Source organism: Monodon monoceros, unplaced genomic scaffold (genome assembly GCF_005190385.1).
Source record: "Monodon monoceros isolate NGI ecotype Baffin Bay Population unplaced genomic scaffold, NGI_Narwhal_1 Super_Scaffold_21, whole genome shotgun sequence".
Lineage (NCBI taxonomy): Eukaryota > Metazoa > Chordata > Mammalia > Artiodactyla > Monodontidae > Monodon > Monodon monoceros.
In genome coordinates, this window is record NW_021703778.1 from 63,738,535 (window position 1) to 63,754,516 (window position 15,982).

General features: G+C 39.1%; 1 protein-coding gene across 11 annotated transcripts in view; it reads right to left on the reverse strand.

Annotated features, from left to right (window-relative positions):
• The window catches only part of ICE2 (interactor of little elongation complex ELL subunit 2), an 87,677-nt gene extending 72,599 nt beyond the window's left edge, over positions 1-15,078 (reverse strand). For 9 of the 11 annotated variants that reach the window (XM_029239731.1, XM_029239728.1, XM_029239726.1 and 6 more), the window contains exons 1-6: positions 14,938-15,078; positions 14,512-14,737; positions 13,869-14,003; positions 11,595-11,699; positions 6,201-6,462; positions 5,138-5,257 (exon numbers count right to left, since the gene is read on the reverse strand). In XM_029239731.1, the coding sequence (XP_029095564.1) occupies positions 5,138-5,257; positions 6,201-6,462; positions 11,595-11,699; positions 13,869-13,909 (528 nt within the window). In that variant the 5' untranslated portion in view covers positions 13,910-14,003; positions 14,512-14,737; positions 14,938-15,078. Of the gene's footprint in view, positions 1-5,137; positions 5,258-6,200; positions 6,463-11,594; positions 11,700-13,868; positions 14,004-14,511; positions 14,738-14,937 lie in introns of those variants that run through there. The other 2 variants (XM_029239734.1, XM_029239732.1) reach the window with 2 other exon arrangements.
• Between the last annotated feature and the right edge of the window lie 904 nt (positions 15,079-15,982).

Here is a 15,982-nt window from a genome sequence, read left to right on the forward strand (position 1 = left end):
ATGAGACACGTGGTAATTTTTTCTTTAAATGTACTTTTTCTAGCTCCATCTACTGAAAAAGTCTCATAAACACTGATCAACTCAGGTGCAGTGAGCATCCCCAGTGCCCAGACTGTAGTCTTGAAATGCCATTTCGCACTAAAAGAAACAAAGACTCTAGAAAATGTTTCCAGGGCTGGGATAGGAAATGTACAAAATAAGCCTCAAAGACTCCTAGAGTGACTCAAAAGGACTCAAAGGCCAGTATGAAGACCCCATCACTGGTCAAAGTTGGTATTATCTGAGTTTCAAAAAGGATAATTGTAGTGGACTAAAACCCATCAAATGTGTTTAACTTCATGATTCAATAATAATATTTTTTTAAAAAGTGATCACCATTGTAAAATAAGGAACCAATTAATTTTTTCAAAACTGGTATATAAAGAATCTAGCACTTTTTCTGCTACATGAAATGGGAAGCCAAAGAGTAGATGAGGAAAAACATATCTTAATAAAATTATTCCAACTAATGAATAAAAATAAATGACGCAATTAGAATCTTACAATTTTTCAAACCCCAGTGAATGAACAAATCTGGCATTAAGCATCAATAGCTACTAACATCACAAAAAACAATCAGACATTATGTGCCACCTGATTAAAGAAAACACCACCATCTATATGTTCAAACCCTTTGGCAAGACTATAATTCTGATCAAGCTTCTGGATCCAGTTCACAATTTGTAAGAAATATAGAGGAAAAAAGAACATGTCGAACATCATCATGAATATATAGTTATCAAAATCTAGACTGTGGGAAACTCGAAAGGTCAAATGACCCAGGTTTTTGAAAAGATAAAGTTTAAGGAAAAAAAATATGGAGGGGGATCTTGTAGATTAAAAAAACTGTTTTATCAAATAAAAGAAAAAACTCCCAATGTATACAGTAGTCTCCCTTATCCATGGGGGATATATTCCAAGACCCTCAGTGGATGTCTGAAATCGTGGATAAGACTGAATATCATTTCCTATTCATACATACCTATGATAAAGTTTAATTTAAAAATTAGGCACAGTAAGAGATTAGCAACAATAACTAATAATAAAATAAAAACAGAACAATTATAGCAATACTGTAATAAGTTATACGAATGTGGTAACTTTCTCTCAAAATATCTTACAAATTTAATGTCTTTTCAATCTTAACTAAGCACCTATCATGCGCTGCAGCTGTAACTTTTGCAGTTTGAGGTGTGACAGCAGAACACGAATTTCTTTTTCCTTTGTTATAATTTCATGGATAGAAGATTCGTTCTTACTGCAGATCTTAGTAACTGCAGCATATGATTTTTGTTCTTTCCTTACTAAGTTGAGAACTTTCGCCTTTTCACTGAAAGGAAACACTTTGTGGCTTCTTTTTGGCATACCCAAACTGCCAGCATCGCTACTCTTGCACTTTGGAGCCATTATCAAGTAAAATAAGGGTGACTTGAACACAAGCACTGTGATACCTTGAAAGTCCATCTGATAACCAAGGTGGCTACTAAGAGATTAATGGGTGGGACATACTAGACAGAAGGATAATTCACATTGTGGGTGGGGTGGAGCAGGACTGTGAGAGACTTCATCACACTACTCAGAATGGTGTGTGATGAAGTATTTCTGGAATTTCCATTTGTGGGTAACTGACACGGAGTAAAGCAAGACCAAGATTAAGGGGGGACTACTGTACAACCCATAAAACTTTTGTATTTAGGATATACAAAACCTCCCACATATCAGTAACAAAAAGATGGAAAATCAAGTAGAATAAAGGGCAAAACCCGAACACTCAATTCACAGGAAATGACCTAGAAACATAGGAAAAGGTATATAGTCTTATAAATATAGCACCCTATCCTCTAGATTGGTTAAAACTAAAATGACTGTAAGTATCAATTGTTGAGGATATGGAGTAAAAACCTCTCAAACACTGCTGGGTACAATGTAAACTGGCATGACCACTTTGGAAAACAGTCTAACATTATCTATTGAAGTTGAAGATATGCATACTCTATAACCCAACAATTTCATTCCTACTCATATACCCAGTAGATATGTGTGTACATGTGCAGCAAGAGACATGTATGAGAATTTTCATAGGGGCACTGCTTAGAATAGCTCAAAACTGGAAACAGCCCAGATTTTGATCAACAGAATAAACCAGTTTACTTATAGATGTACAGAAATAAAAATGAATGAAATACAACTACACACATACATACATATGAATCTCACAAACATACTATTGAGTAAAGGAAGAATTCTGTTCACATAAAAGAGCAAAAGAATTCACATAAAATTCAAACACAGGCAAAAGAAAACTTGAATTATCAAAAAAAAATTTTTCTTAAAGGCATGGAAATGATCAAACCAAACTTGGCACAGTGATTATTTCTTCAACAAGGGAAAATGTTATTATCTAGGAGGGGTACACAGGGGCCTTCTAGGTCACCGGTAATGTTTTATTTCTTGACTTGGAAGAGAGTTACATAGGTGTTCACTATATAATTATTTGTTAAGCTGTACATATTTGTTCTAAATACTTTTGCATAGGTACATTACATTTCATAATATAAAATTAAAATTTTAAAACAATAAAAAGGTTAGAAAAAGATCAGTGAGTCTTCGGGGTAAGATGTAAAGTGTAATAAGACAATGTGCTGCCAAGTCAACCTGGCTAAAAAGCAAGACCTAATGCTGACTGCTAGCTATCAAATAATGTACTCTGTTCATAAACAGTTTTATATTCACTTAACAAGTAATTATACTGGGCACTTACTGTGTGCCAGGCATTATTCCAGTGACTGGGAACACCCCAGTGCGCAAACAGTACTTACATACAAGTGTTAGGGAGAAAGACAATAAACAAAACATGGTAAAGGAAATGCTGAGGGTGATGCTACTTTTTATGCAGTAATTAGGAGTATCCTCAGTGATAGCTGGCAACTGAACAGAGAGAGACTTAAAGGAATCAAGGAACTAATCCATGCAGGTATCTGGGGAACAGCTTGCCAGAAAGATGGGAACAGCCAAAGGCCTTAAGGCAGGACCGTGCTTGATGTATTCAAGAGACACAAAGAGGCCAGGAGGCTGGAACGGAATAACTGAGAGGAACACGCAGGAGATGAAGCAGGCTTGGGGGGGGTGGTGGTGAGGAGGCAGGATCATGTAGGGCACTGCAGAACTTTCTAAAGACTGTCTCTTCCTGAGTGAGATGAGAAGCCATTTGAAACCAGCAAAATGAGGGGATGTGATTTATGTTTTAAAACCATCATTGTGGGCTTCCCTGGTGGCACAGTGGTTCAGAGTCCGCCTGCCGATGCAGGGGACATGGGTTCGTGCCCCAGTCTGGGAAGATCCGACATGCCGCAGAGCGGCTGGGCCCGTGAGCCATGGCCGCTGAGCCTGCGCGTCCGGAGCCTGTGCTCTGCAACGGGAGAGGCCACAACAGTGAGAGGCCTGCGTACCAGAAAAAAAAAAAAAAAAAGTGTTTGTTTTAAAGTAGAACTTATACCCTCTGCTGTCCTCCAATTTATAATGAGCACTTTTTAAAAAAGCTGTGCTAAAATACCCTTAAAACCTACTATCTTAACCTTTTTTGTTTTTTTTTTTGTGGCACGCAGGCCTCTCACTGTTGCGGCCTCTCCCGTTGCACAGGCTCCGGACGTGTGGGCTCAGTGGCCATGGCTCACGGGCCCAGCCACTCCACGGCATGTGGGATCTTCCCGGACCGGGGCACGAACCCGTGGTCCCCTGCATCAGCAGGCGGACTCTCAACCACTGTGCCACCAGGGAAGCCCTATCTTAACCATTTTTAAGTGTAGCATTCAATACTATTAAGTATATCACATTGTCTTGTACAGTGAGTAGTTTTATTTATTTATTTCAAATTTATCAATTTTATCACGTATGGTTTATTTTTTTAATTCTTAAAATTTATTTATTTATTTTTGGCTGTGTTGGGTCTTCGTTGCTGTGCACGGGCTTTCTCTAGTTGCTGTGAGCGGGGGCTACTCTTTGTTGCGGTGTGCAGGCTTCTCATTGTGCTGGTTTCTCTTGTTGTGGAGCATGGGCTCTAGGCACGCAGGCTTCAGTAGTCATGGCTCGCAGGCTCTAGAGCGCAGGCTCAGTAGTTGTGGTGCATGGGCTTAGCTGCTCCACGGCGTGTGGGATCTTCCCAGGCCAGGGCTCAAACCTGTGTCCCTTGCATTGGAAGGCAGATTCTTAACCACTGTGCCACCAGGGAAGCCCTGACTAGTTTTAAAGGCTTAAAAAAAAATTCAGACTGGTGTTGGTGTTTCTAGATGAATTCTACTACAACTCTACTATTAAGTTACTATTCAAGTAGTGTACTCTAAATTTTTCCTACGCCCACTACATGATGGGAGGATTTACATGCTTTGCTAATAAATGTGCATGAAACAGATAGCTAGTGGGAAGCAGCAGCATAGCACAGGGAGATCAGCTCCGTGCTTTGAGACAGCCTAGAGGGGTGGGATAGGGAGGGTGGGAGGGAGGCTCAAGAGGGAGGGGATATGGGGATGTACGTATGCATATGGCTGATTCACTGTGTTGTACAACAGAAACACACACAGTATTGTGAAGCAATTATACTCCAATAAAGGTGCATTAAAAAAATAAATGATAATTGCCCTCAAAAAATATTTAAAAATAAACCTGCATGAATAATTTGAGTATCAAAAAATTATTTGATGAAATTTATCATCCGGTGGCTGGTTACCATGAAAATAGTGAATATAAATTTATATGACTAGGTTCTAAAGGAACATACAGATTTTTAAGGACCAATATAACTCCTTAAACCCCATTCTCTCGCAAGGGAAATCAGTGCATCAGATCAAACCATCCATATGAGTAAAATATAACTCAAATACAGTAGATCATTAAAAGAAAAAAACATGAATATACTATAGTACCTGATTTTGAGGTGTCAGTATTTCTATTATTTAAATACATGATGAATAAAAGACCTACAGAAATTTGGTCTTTAATTTGACAATATTAACATGTGCTTTTGGAAAATCATCACACATTTTAAAATGCTGCTATTGCATATTACTTGGCAGTTTAAGTAAATGCGATTTTTTTTTTTTACCTCTGTGAAGAGACGAGCGTCATCGGAAAGCATATTATAATCCTGTGCACATTTCTTTGCAGAATTCTGCAAAAATTTTAGGAATTCTGTAACTTCTTCATTCACATGTTTTTTCATATCCTGATTTTGAAAAAAAGTAGACATATCTTAGAATAAGAAGCTTGGTTAAAAACAATCACTTCTCAGTTGCTGCACTAATAATATGGACTTAAAGTATCATGTCCAAAGCAGAAATCACAAAAAAGTTCATTCCACAAAAAGAGAAAAGCTAATGACTAATGCTACAATATATGATTAGGAATTAATAAGCTCATTTTATAAAATGCTTTTAACATAAAAAGGACAAACACCCAAATGGAAAAATAAGCAAACATATAAATATGCAAGTTACAAAAGAAGAATTAGAAATGTCTTATAAACACATGGAAAATGCTTATTTTCATTAGTAACCACTGTAAGTTAATATAAAACAAGAGATTGCCATTTTTTCCATATCAAATTAGTGGCAAAAAAAATAATGTTCATTATTAGTGAAGATATTTTGAAAAAAACCTTCTTACAGTACTGGTACATACAAATTGGTTTAAACTTTTTTTCAGAACAATTTACTCGTGTGTAACTGCAGATCAAAGCCTTAAAAACATGTATAGCTTTTGATCTGGTAATTATATTTTTAAGAATTTATCTTAAGGAAACAATCATAGATATGAACAAAGAGTTTGCAACAATGACATTCAGCACAGCATCACTTACCTAATCGAGAATTTGGAAACTACTTAATTAAAGTAATAAGTAACAAAAATTTTAAAGCAGTTACAGGTGCAAGGTAAAGTTCTACTGCTAGTACTTAATATGAACTGGGGTGAAATATACTCAGAACTAGAGCAAAATGCCTCAACTATAATAGAAACAGTAGAATTAAAGCACCAATGTTCTGTCAATTAAACTCCTTATAGTTTCCATTTTTATTAATGTGATTGCACCTAAAAACATAAAAGCAAATTTCAAATATTTCCTAACTTTTAAATATTTTTTAACTGATGCTGAAGAAAACAATACATACCAAGTACTGCAAGTATTCATTTTTATTTATTCCAACAGCTTTGGAACTCACAGGGATTTTTGCATATTTAACCAACAAATCCACATAATTCCTCTGCTCTCTCTGTGAGAAACGAGAGAAACGAGGATAAGGAACTCTTGGTTTTGGAAGAAGAACCATTCCAACTGTGGTTTTCACTTTTTCCTTTGCTTGAGTTGCTGAACTAACTGCCGGCTCAGTCTCTACAGAACTTGCTGAGGCATTCAAATTTTCTCCTATACGTCTGGGGAAAAAAAATACAATTTACAAATATGTGCTTTTCACATGAAGATTACTATCATGAAACTTCATGATTCTCAATCACCAGGGAGAATACAGAGTGATTAACAGAGTAAATTCTGGATTATTATCTAACTCTGCCACCTGCATTTGGATGTTTAGCCATTTAGTATAAATTAAGTATTCTGCAGGATAGGATCACATTACAAGTTTACCTTCAATTACCTGATGGAGAGGGAGAGGCAAAATCCTTAGACAAGTTATTCAATTTGGAAGCTTCCTCCCTTTATTGAAGAGGGGTAAATCACTCTTGCTAGTTATATACGCAGGTATTTTGTGTTTACATTTTATTATAATTCAAGTTGTTTTTTAGTACATAAAGTCTTCAATAAGATATATCAGTTAATGCAGTGAACAAAAGCCACTAAGAGCAGGATATGTTGGGGTCACAAACTTGAAGTTCACAAATTCAATGAGATTCTAAATTTTCTGGTTTCCTCTGCTTTAATTATCTCAAGAATTAAAAAGAAAATCCCAACACTCTGTGATATATTTTATGGAAATAACAGTGGTTTTAGAAAAGTTGTATAATCCTCTATCACTCATGCACATGGCTGAGTTTATAGAAATGTCTTTATGTTTTGTATAGATACAAAAGAGAAATCTTGGCACATCTATAATGAAATACACTACAGGAAAAACTGGTGAGTAGCTAGAGAACCTGTTACCCTGTCCGTTTATGAAAGGCTACCCCAAATTTAAAAAAAAATCACCTTACTACCCCAATTAAGGTATATGAATACAAATTTCTTATCTTGTAAATAATCTGTCTCTATTGCTGCTATTCAGTGTTATAATCTACATTTTTCATAAGAAAGTCTTAAAGTACACAAACACACACACACACACACACACACAAACTACATTTCCTTAGCCTCTACAACTTCAATTTCCACCACAGTAATGATTTGGTTCCAAACTAAAAAGGGTGAGTTAAGCCCCATCCAAAGCTACCATTAATTTGTTTTAGATCAACGTTAAAATATTAGAATAAATACGATAAAAATTCCAAAATTCTTTAAAAAAAGACTTAGAGCCCTCAAATAAGGCAAAATATTCAAGATTACTCTTTTAGAGCTAAACTCTGGAGGTAAAACTAACCAAGAGAGCAGGTTAGTAAATGGAAAAAGAATTTTGGAAATTAAAATAAGGATGCTTAGATTGGCTCTGAAAATAATACAGGTGAAAGAAGACATACTTAACTACTTAAGTTTCTCCAATAACTGCATAAAAATAAGCATATTTTAGGTTAACAAAATGAATATTAACTGCTGATCTTGGGAGAAATGTATTACAGCAAATTGATTTCTCACTAGAAAATGTCTTGAGAGCTATTCAAACCTAACAGTATTGTGTCCGCAATTCTTAACAATACTGCTTCACAGCTGTCTCTCTGAATATGAGAACACGTCTGTCCTTGTGACACAAACTGGCAAATTTAATTAAGCTGCTGCAGCAACAAGATGCTGACTCAGATACGCCAGAGTAGGAATGTCAAGAAATTCTAGCAGTTTAAATTGGCTACATTCAGCAAAGAATGAAACGGCAGCACATCAAGATCATTTCTGTGTGCAGCGCTGTCAAAATGTTCATCAGGGTGCAAGCCAAAAGCATCTGACGGGGTTTTTCTATCCACATTTACAGCATTATATTTTATTTAAGTTGATGGTTTGAAGTTTTCTCCCTTCATTTTGTCAACTCTCCTTTTTTACTTTAAGTCTCTATGAAAAAAAGGCAGAATTCAAAAGTTTTCATTTCCTATGCTTTAAGTCTCCTGGTTTGGGTAGCTTCTTTAAGTAGCATTTGGAAATGGTACTTCTAGCCTCCATCTAAAGTCTACCTGTACCTCCTGAATTTGATTTACTTATATACATTAAACATGTTAAAATTTCTTCTTTTTCTTCTTTTTTGTGTATTTGAAGCTTCTTTCCCCTTTGTTGGCTTAAAACTCAGTTATAAATATGAATAACCAGAAACTGATTTTTTTTTTTTAATTTTGGCTGCATTGGGTCTTCGTTGCTGCGCACAGGCTTTCTCTAGTTGCAGCGAGCAAGGGCTGTGCAGGCTTCTCATTGCGGTGTCTTCTCTTCGTTGCAGACCATGGGCTCTAGGCACATGGGCTTCAGTAGTTGTGGCACGCGGGCTCAGCAGTTGTGGCTCGTGGGCTCTAGAGCACAAGCTCAGTAGTTGTGACGCACAGGCTTAGTTGCTCTGCGGCATGTGGGATCTTCCCGGACCAGGGTTCGAACCCCTGTTCCTTGCAATGGCAGGCGGATTCCCAACCACCGCGCCACCAGCGAAGTCCCCAGAAACTAAGTTTTAAAAGGCAAATATTTACCTTTTAGTGGAGGGAAAAGGGTTGAATAAAAACCTCATATTGTTGAAAGTAGCATAATTAGAGGTATCAATATTTTCCCAAATATGTTTTTATAGAACACAAAATACAAAATTAGGGCTAATAAATTCACATTCTTCCGAGTCCTTTTTTGTTTTTTTCTTCCTGGTTTTTTCATCAAGAAAACTGTGGTAATTTAATATAGTCTGAAAATCCATTCTTACTATAATAAAACTAAAGGTTAGCAAAAAAGACTAGAAACATACGAAATCAATGACTTGTGTCTTTATTTCTTCTATGCTAAAAGGTGTATTATACTAACAAATTATTTTGTGCTATATAGAAATCTAAAGAAAAACAAGTGATATTCTAAGAAAAAAAGATTTTAGGTGTTAAGTGTACTCAACTTCCAGTAGGACGTCCTCTCCCTTACAAATTTCAGACTATAACCCATGCTTGGGATATGCTGAATAGAACCGGATTTGAAAAGGACCATAAAATAATTAAGAAGCAGTAGCAAGGGACTTCCCTGGTGGGGCAGTAGTTGAGAATCTGCCTGCCAATGTAGGGGACATGGGTTCGATCCCTGGTCCGGGAAGATTCCACATGCCGCGGAGCAACTAAGCCTGTGCGCCACAACTACTGAGCCTGCGCTCTAGAGCCACAACTACTGAAGCCCGCGTACCTAGAGCCCGTGCTCCACAACAAGAGAAGCCCCCGCAATGAGAAGCCCACGCACCACAACAAAGAGTAGCCCCCATCCGCCACAACTAGAGAAAGCTCACGCGCAGCAACGAAGACACAATGCAGCCAAAAAAAAAAAGATGCTCATTGTTTGTAACAGTAAAAGAATGGAAACAACCTAAATGAGTATCAGTGGTAGCAATTAATTGATTCCACTAAGAAATACCACTGTCACCAGAAAACTAGGAGGAAAATTAGAGTGCGATATCTCTATGGTCAAGAGCTCAATGATTTTAAGAGAAGCAGTTTTAGTAGCCTAGTGAGGGCAAAAGGCAGATTACAGTGGAATGTTCAGTGAAAGCAAGTGCAATGGGATATGCAATAAAGGGAAGGGTTTTTTTTTTTTTTTTTGGCGGTACACGGGCCTCTCACTGTTGTGGCCTCTCCCGTTGCGGAGCACAGGCTCCAGATGCACAGGCTCAGCGGCCATGGCTCACAGGCCTAGCCGCTCCATGGCACGTGGGATCTTCCCAGACCGGGGCACGAACCGTGTCCCCTGCATCGGCAGGCGGACTCTCAACCACTGCGCCACCGGGGAAGCCCTCCATCCTGTTTTTTAAATTGATTCTCCAAATCTGTCTTTTGGCTGGAGAGTTTAATCCATTTAAAGTAATTATTGGGAGGGAGGGACTCAGCGATGTTATTTTGTTAATTGTTTTTGGTATGTCTTATAGATTTTTTGTCCCTCATTTCCTCCCAGCAAGCATATACAAGTATTTAAAGAAGTCTAAGTACAAATGGGAGAAGAGCTAAGAAAGCAACTAGGAGGGAATGTGGAACCCAGGGACTGAGATGGGACAAACTTGAGCATGTTTAAATATTGGTCAAGAGAGAACAAAGAGGGACTTCCCTGGCAGTCCAGTGGTTAGGACTCTGCGCTTCCACTGCAGGGGGCATGGGTTCGATCCCTGGTATGGGAACTAAGATCCCACAAGCTGAGCGGCATGGCTTAAAAAAAAAGAGAGACAGGAGTTAAGAGGGGATGCTAATTGACAGAAAAGGTACTGAAAAGGCAGGAAAAGATGGGGTCCCATTCCATGCAGAGGTTACAAGTATGATTCCTCCATTGCAAAAGGAGTGGAGAAAGGATGAAAGTTAAAAATTAAGCTCCCCTAGGGAAGCTCCCCAATTCCTCATTTGGCATATTTTCACTGCTTTCTAGTAAACTTGATTAGTTTTAAGATTCATCCACAATAGAGTTGAAACAGGTAATCACAAAGGAAAGAAGAGCTGTTACAGGCAAGTAAGCAGTGAGAAGGGAAAATCATCACTTAATAGGCATTTTCATACCAGAAAAAAACTCTATGGCAATTTGGTGGTATCTATTAAAATACAAAATGTTTATAGAATCTGCCCAAACAATTCAATTTCTATGAATTTATCTTACAGAAATAATTACAAGAACTTTATAAATGTTACTGTTTAAAATTCCAAAGAAAGAGGAACACAAACATTTTGCAATGTAAAACTAGCTGAAAGAATTAAAAGTATCTCTGTATAGTAAAATAATATGCAACCATTAAGAAGACTGAGTTAATGTAGAGGCACAAAATACCCAAGCTATTATTTTAAATGAAAAAAGCAAACTGCAAAACAGTTTTATAGTGTTTACAGCATTTTACAGTATTTATGGTGTGATCCCCCACCCCTTCTTTCGGCCATGCCACACGGCTTGCCGGATCTTAGTTCCCTGACCAGGGATTGAACCCAGGCCCTCAGCAGTGAAAGCACGGAGTCCTAACAACAGGTCTGCTAGGGAAGTCCCCCCATTTTTGTTTTAATATGTATCTGTTCATGAGTGGAGAGAAAGGTCTGAAAAGATATATATGCACACCAAAGAGTGGTCGCTTTCTGGTACTGAGTTCTTCTATTTTTTAATTTCTATATTTCTATAATTTGAATTTATCATGGTGGATATAGATATATACAAAACTTCAACTATCAGGAAAATAACAATCAAATATGGAAATAAATAACCAAATAAATAAACATATTACCTGCTAGATAAAATACATAGTTCTTTTAAACTTGGAGCCATGGAATGATCTTTATAATTTTCTCGAGAGAAAAATGTCTTAAGGCCATTTTTGGGGGAAACATCCCTGTAAAACAAAGTAATTTACTTGAATTTTACAATTCAAAATTTCATGCTAGATTAACAAGCATAATGGTACAATTGTAATTTAAAACTACACGTCCCCTACACCCCCTTTCCCAGAAAATCACCTCTTAATAATTTTAATTTCATGTGTGAGTTTAGATGTTTTACTTCTTGGATAGTTTTTAACCTAGGCCCATTCTGAAATTCTCCAATTCCAACAATCAGCCTTGCTTTTTCCTTTAGTACCCAACTAAATGCCAGAGATACTTGAGAGTTAAAGATAGAGCAGACTGAAGTATCATAAAGGGTCTGTCAGAGGCAAGGCTCACCTCAGGCTCTGTGGCATAACATTAAGATGTTTGATTGCTGAAAGAAAGTGCTTCTTAACCTATTTTTGTCTCATTCACTATTGTGCTCAGCCAAAAAACACTACAAAGACTGATTATCCAACATTTTTTGTTAACTTGGCAAATGTGATAAATGGTGTGCCTCTACTAAAACTACTTGCAAGGTCATATATGATTTTCTATACTGTAATTAATTTACAGACTAACATACTATAGTCAATGCTTTCTGTATAGTAAGCATCCAATAAATGCTGGTTGAACGAAAGAATTTAAAAATTAAACACACTGAGAACAATTAATCTAGGGAGAAAAAAAATTAGAAGGATTCTGTAGAAAAGGACCATTCCAAGGACTGTGCAAAGGCTCTAAACCACGTCTGCTTTCACAATGTCAATGATATAGAAGAGCATCTGTCCTGCGTTTGAACACATTTTTTATGGCAAGGAGCATAAATGTGCGTACCTCTTAAAACTTACAACAGAAAAATCTAGTCAAATGGCACCTTGTGGCTGGCCCATTACTAAAATGGGAAATTCTCGCATATTTGCTCCATACTCATTTCTTACTGTTTTAAAGGTGTTTATCTAAAAACAATAATTAAGGTATTAACGATAAATCTAAAAAGTCTTATTTGTTATGCACCGGGGTAGTTTCTTAGTACTTGCTATTGTGCTGTATCTGTGACATCTCATTAAATTCTAAAGTTTTTGCATAACATACAAAAACAAAGTCATGGGCCTCAGGAATTGTGAGCTCCTTGGAGGAAACACTGTTTTCAATAAACAAATACTTATTGAACACATACTGATTGTATTTATTTGATAAACTTGACATGTTACACTTTGTAAATTTAAGGTGTACAGCATGTCACTTTGATAACATTTCTATATTGTAATATGATTGCCACTGAATCAATATTTATCACATTACATAATTATAGACAATATCATTGTCTATATGCATTATACTAGAGGATGTAGTGATTGAATCTTCTGAGTCAGGTACTATTTCAGTCATCTTTGTAATCTCTTGTAACTTTTGTATTCTCCTCCCCTAGCAAACTCCTTCGCTAGTAGAGTAGATGCTCACTAAATGTGTGTTAAATTGATCTAAAGCAGCACACACATTAGATTTCTACATAGCCACCATATTACTTAATAAAGTTCTCTATTTGTAAAGTTCTCATACACTTCTAAAATAGTCTATGCATTTACATTATCACTTGATATAAATTCCAATATAACAAAAAGAAGCTTGCCTATTCTTAAAAAAAGGTTGTTGAACGCAGGAAAGTTCCAGCATCTTTCCTTTACTAAGATCAACAATAAATACATGATGGAGTTATACCTAGAAGCAATCTAAGTGCTGAATTGTTATCACTTTAGGAGAGGAAGTGCAGTCAAAGATAACTCAAAAGTGCCAAGCAGGTGTAGATAAGAACGGGGTAGGGCTTCCCAGGCGGCGCAGTGGTTGGGAGTCCGCCTGCCGATGCAGGGGACACGGGTTCGTGCCCCAGTTTGGGAGGATCCCGCGTGCGGCGGAGCGGCTGGGCCCGTGAGCCATGGCCGCTGGGCGTCCGGAGCCTGTGCTCCGCAGCGGGAGAGGCCACAGCGGTGAAGGGCCCGCGTACCGAAAAAATAATAATAATTTAAAAAAAAAAAAAAAAGAACGGGGTAGATGAGAATGGGGTAAACTCTAAGCCACTGTACTTATCTTCTTTCTGTTTCCTCCAAATCTCTCCAGGCCAGACACCCTCCTTTCCTAATGCAGACACCAGACCCACTTCAATCCTCTTTAGGAGATTACAAACAGATGTAACTCACCAGTTCAGCCTTGGTTCACCCATGGCCATCATGGAGCTCATATTCCTAGATTTCTGCTTCACTCTAGTTCACAATTCTGCTGCCTGGCAGTGTAGGCTCCTAAGGAGGCAGGGTGTCTCTAGAATTTTCACTCAACTGAGGAAAAAACCAAAGGTCAAGAACAAAAGCAGGTGATTGGCTGGACCAGATACTGTTAACTCAGATGAGTCAAGAACCTGTTCCTAACAACCACCCTCAATCGACACAGACACGTAAAATAGAAAAGGGCAGACAGACGAATATTCCCAAGGTCTTTGAGGCAAAACAGCGAAGCTAACATAGGATCAGTCCTTCTCCATTTAACTTATTCCAGGAACGTCACGAAAGAAGACCGAAACAGAATGGTGTTCTCATTGCTCACATACAAGATCCCAGAATGGGCTGTATGTCTTGACTCAGTCCCCTGCCCCGACTCCCTTATTGTCAAAATAAATCTTGCTTCCATTTTCCCAACCATACATTATTATGGGGCAGATTCTGGCAAGCAACGAAGGACGAAAGCTATCTGGATGTCAAGAATCTTTCAAAGAGAACCTCACTTTTGGAGGAGACTGAGGGCCAGATAACTTAAGTGACATTTCACGGGATCACTTAGAGGACTCACCAGCACTAGAAATCTGGCTTGCATCTGGCCTGAACGTCAACACTGCATGTTCAGTGCTTCTCCTGCCACCCCGTGCGGATAAAGAGTTTGTGAGCAACGGACAGTCAAACGTAGGAGTCGATCTCTCAGTAGCGGGCGGGCCTCACCTGCTCCCACTTAATCCACCTCCCACGCTTCTGCCCGGTGAGGGGCTGGGGCGGGAGAGCCGATGAAGGCACAAGGAAGGCTGAGGGAAAGGGAACCAAAGGAAAAACAAGGTTCTACAAATGCTGTAAATCGGTGAGCAAAGACAGGGGAGGGGACCGCGCCAGCACCAGCTGCGAAGGGTCCTGGCCCGGCCTAGGGGCCGCCATGTTCCCTCCTCCCGCCCCTCACAAGCGCGCCCTCCCCGCCGAGTCTCTGCAACAAAGCAGCCTTGCCGCCCACCTCGTGGTCCGCGGCGCCTCCGCCCCGAACCGCGACCTGGACCCTAGCGAAACAATCACACGCCAGTACAACCCACGCCTCTCTGTCGCGCGCCTCGGGAAGGCCTTATTTAAAGGACATGGCCGCGCCGCCTCGGCCTTGCGTGGTGACGTCATCAGCGACGCAGCGGGCGGGGCCCGTGCGACTCGAGAGGGCCGTCCCCCGCCTCCCCCCGCCCCCTTCCCGCCTCCCCCCCGCCCCCTTCCCGCCTCCTCCCCGCCCCCGGACTCCTGGTAGATTCCGCTGGAAACTGTGAGACGGGTTGCTGGAGCTCACCTTGAGGGCTGGGGGGCTATGTATTGTCCTAGAGAGTCCTCGACCTTGAGGAGATCATAAACTGGGAGAAGGACAGTACAGTACAGTACTGGAAAGACCCAGACTTGGAACAAGTACAGTACTGGAAAGACCCAGACTTGGTTGTGACCTTAAGTGTCTTAACTGACTCATCAATAAAATGGAGATATAAGCACCTACTTAGAAGGGTTTTTTGAAAGGATTAAATGAAATAAGGGATGAAGCTGTGCTCAGCGCAGTTACCTGGCACGCAGTAGCATCTCCACTCCATTCTCCTCCCATTTTAGATGTCATTTTCTACCAGCGGTCACTCTGGCTCTTACACTCACTAAGTGTAAGATTTTCACTCACTCAGGAAAGATTTATTGAGCACTTATAACTTGTGCTTGGTGCTGCGTACACATAGGACTCGGAGCCAATACTGGTTTTTCCAAGAGCTTTTGATCATTGGGAATCTAAGATATACACATTAAATAATTACAAAATAAAATACAAAGTGATGAGCTACATAAGAAAGGTATTATAGAAAAGATTGTGTGAGTTCAGGGAGGGAGAGAAATCACTAGTGAGAGAAACAGAAAGCAACTTTGACTAGCTAAAGACATCTACTGAGCACTTATATGTCAGTTACCACTTTGGGCACTTGACATGTCAGCCCATTTGAAGAATTTGAGGTATGTGGATGATGGAAAAGGATGGTTCTAGATAGAGA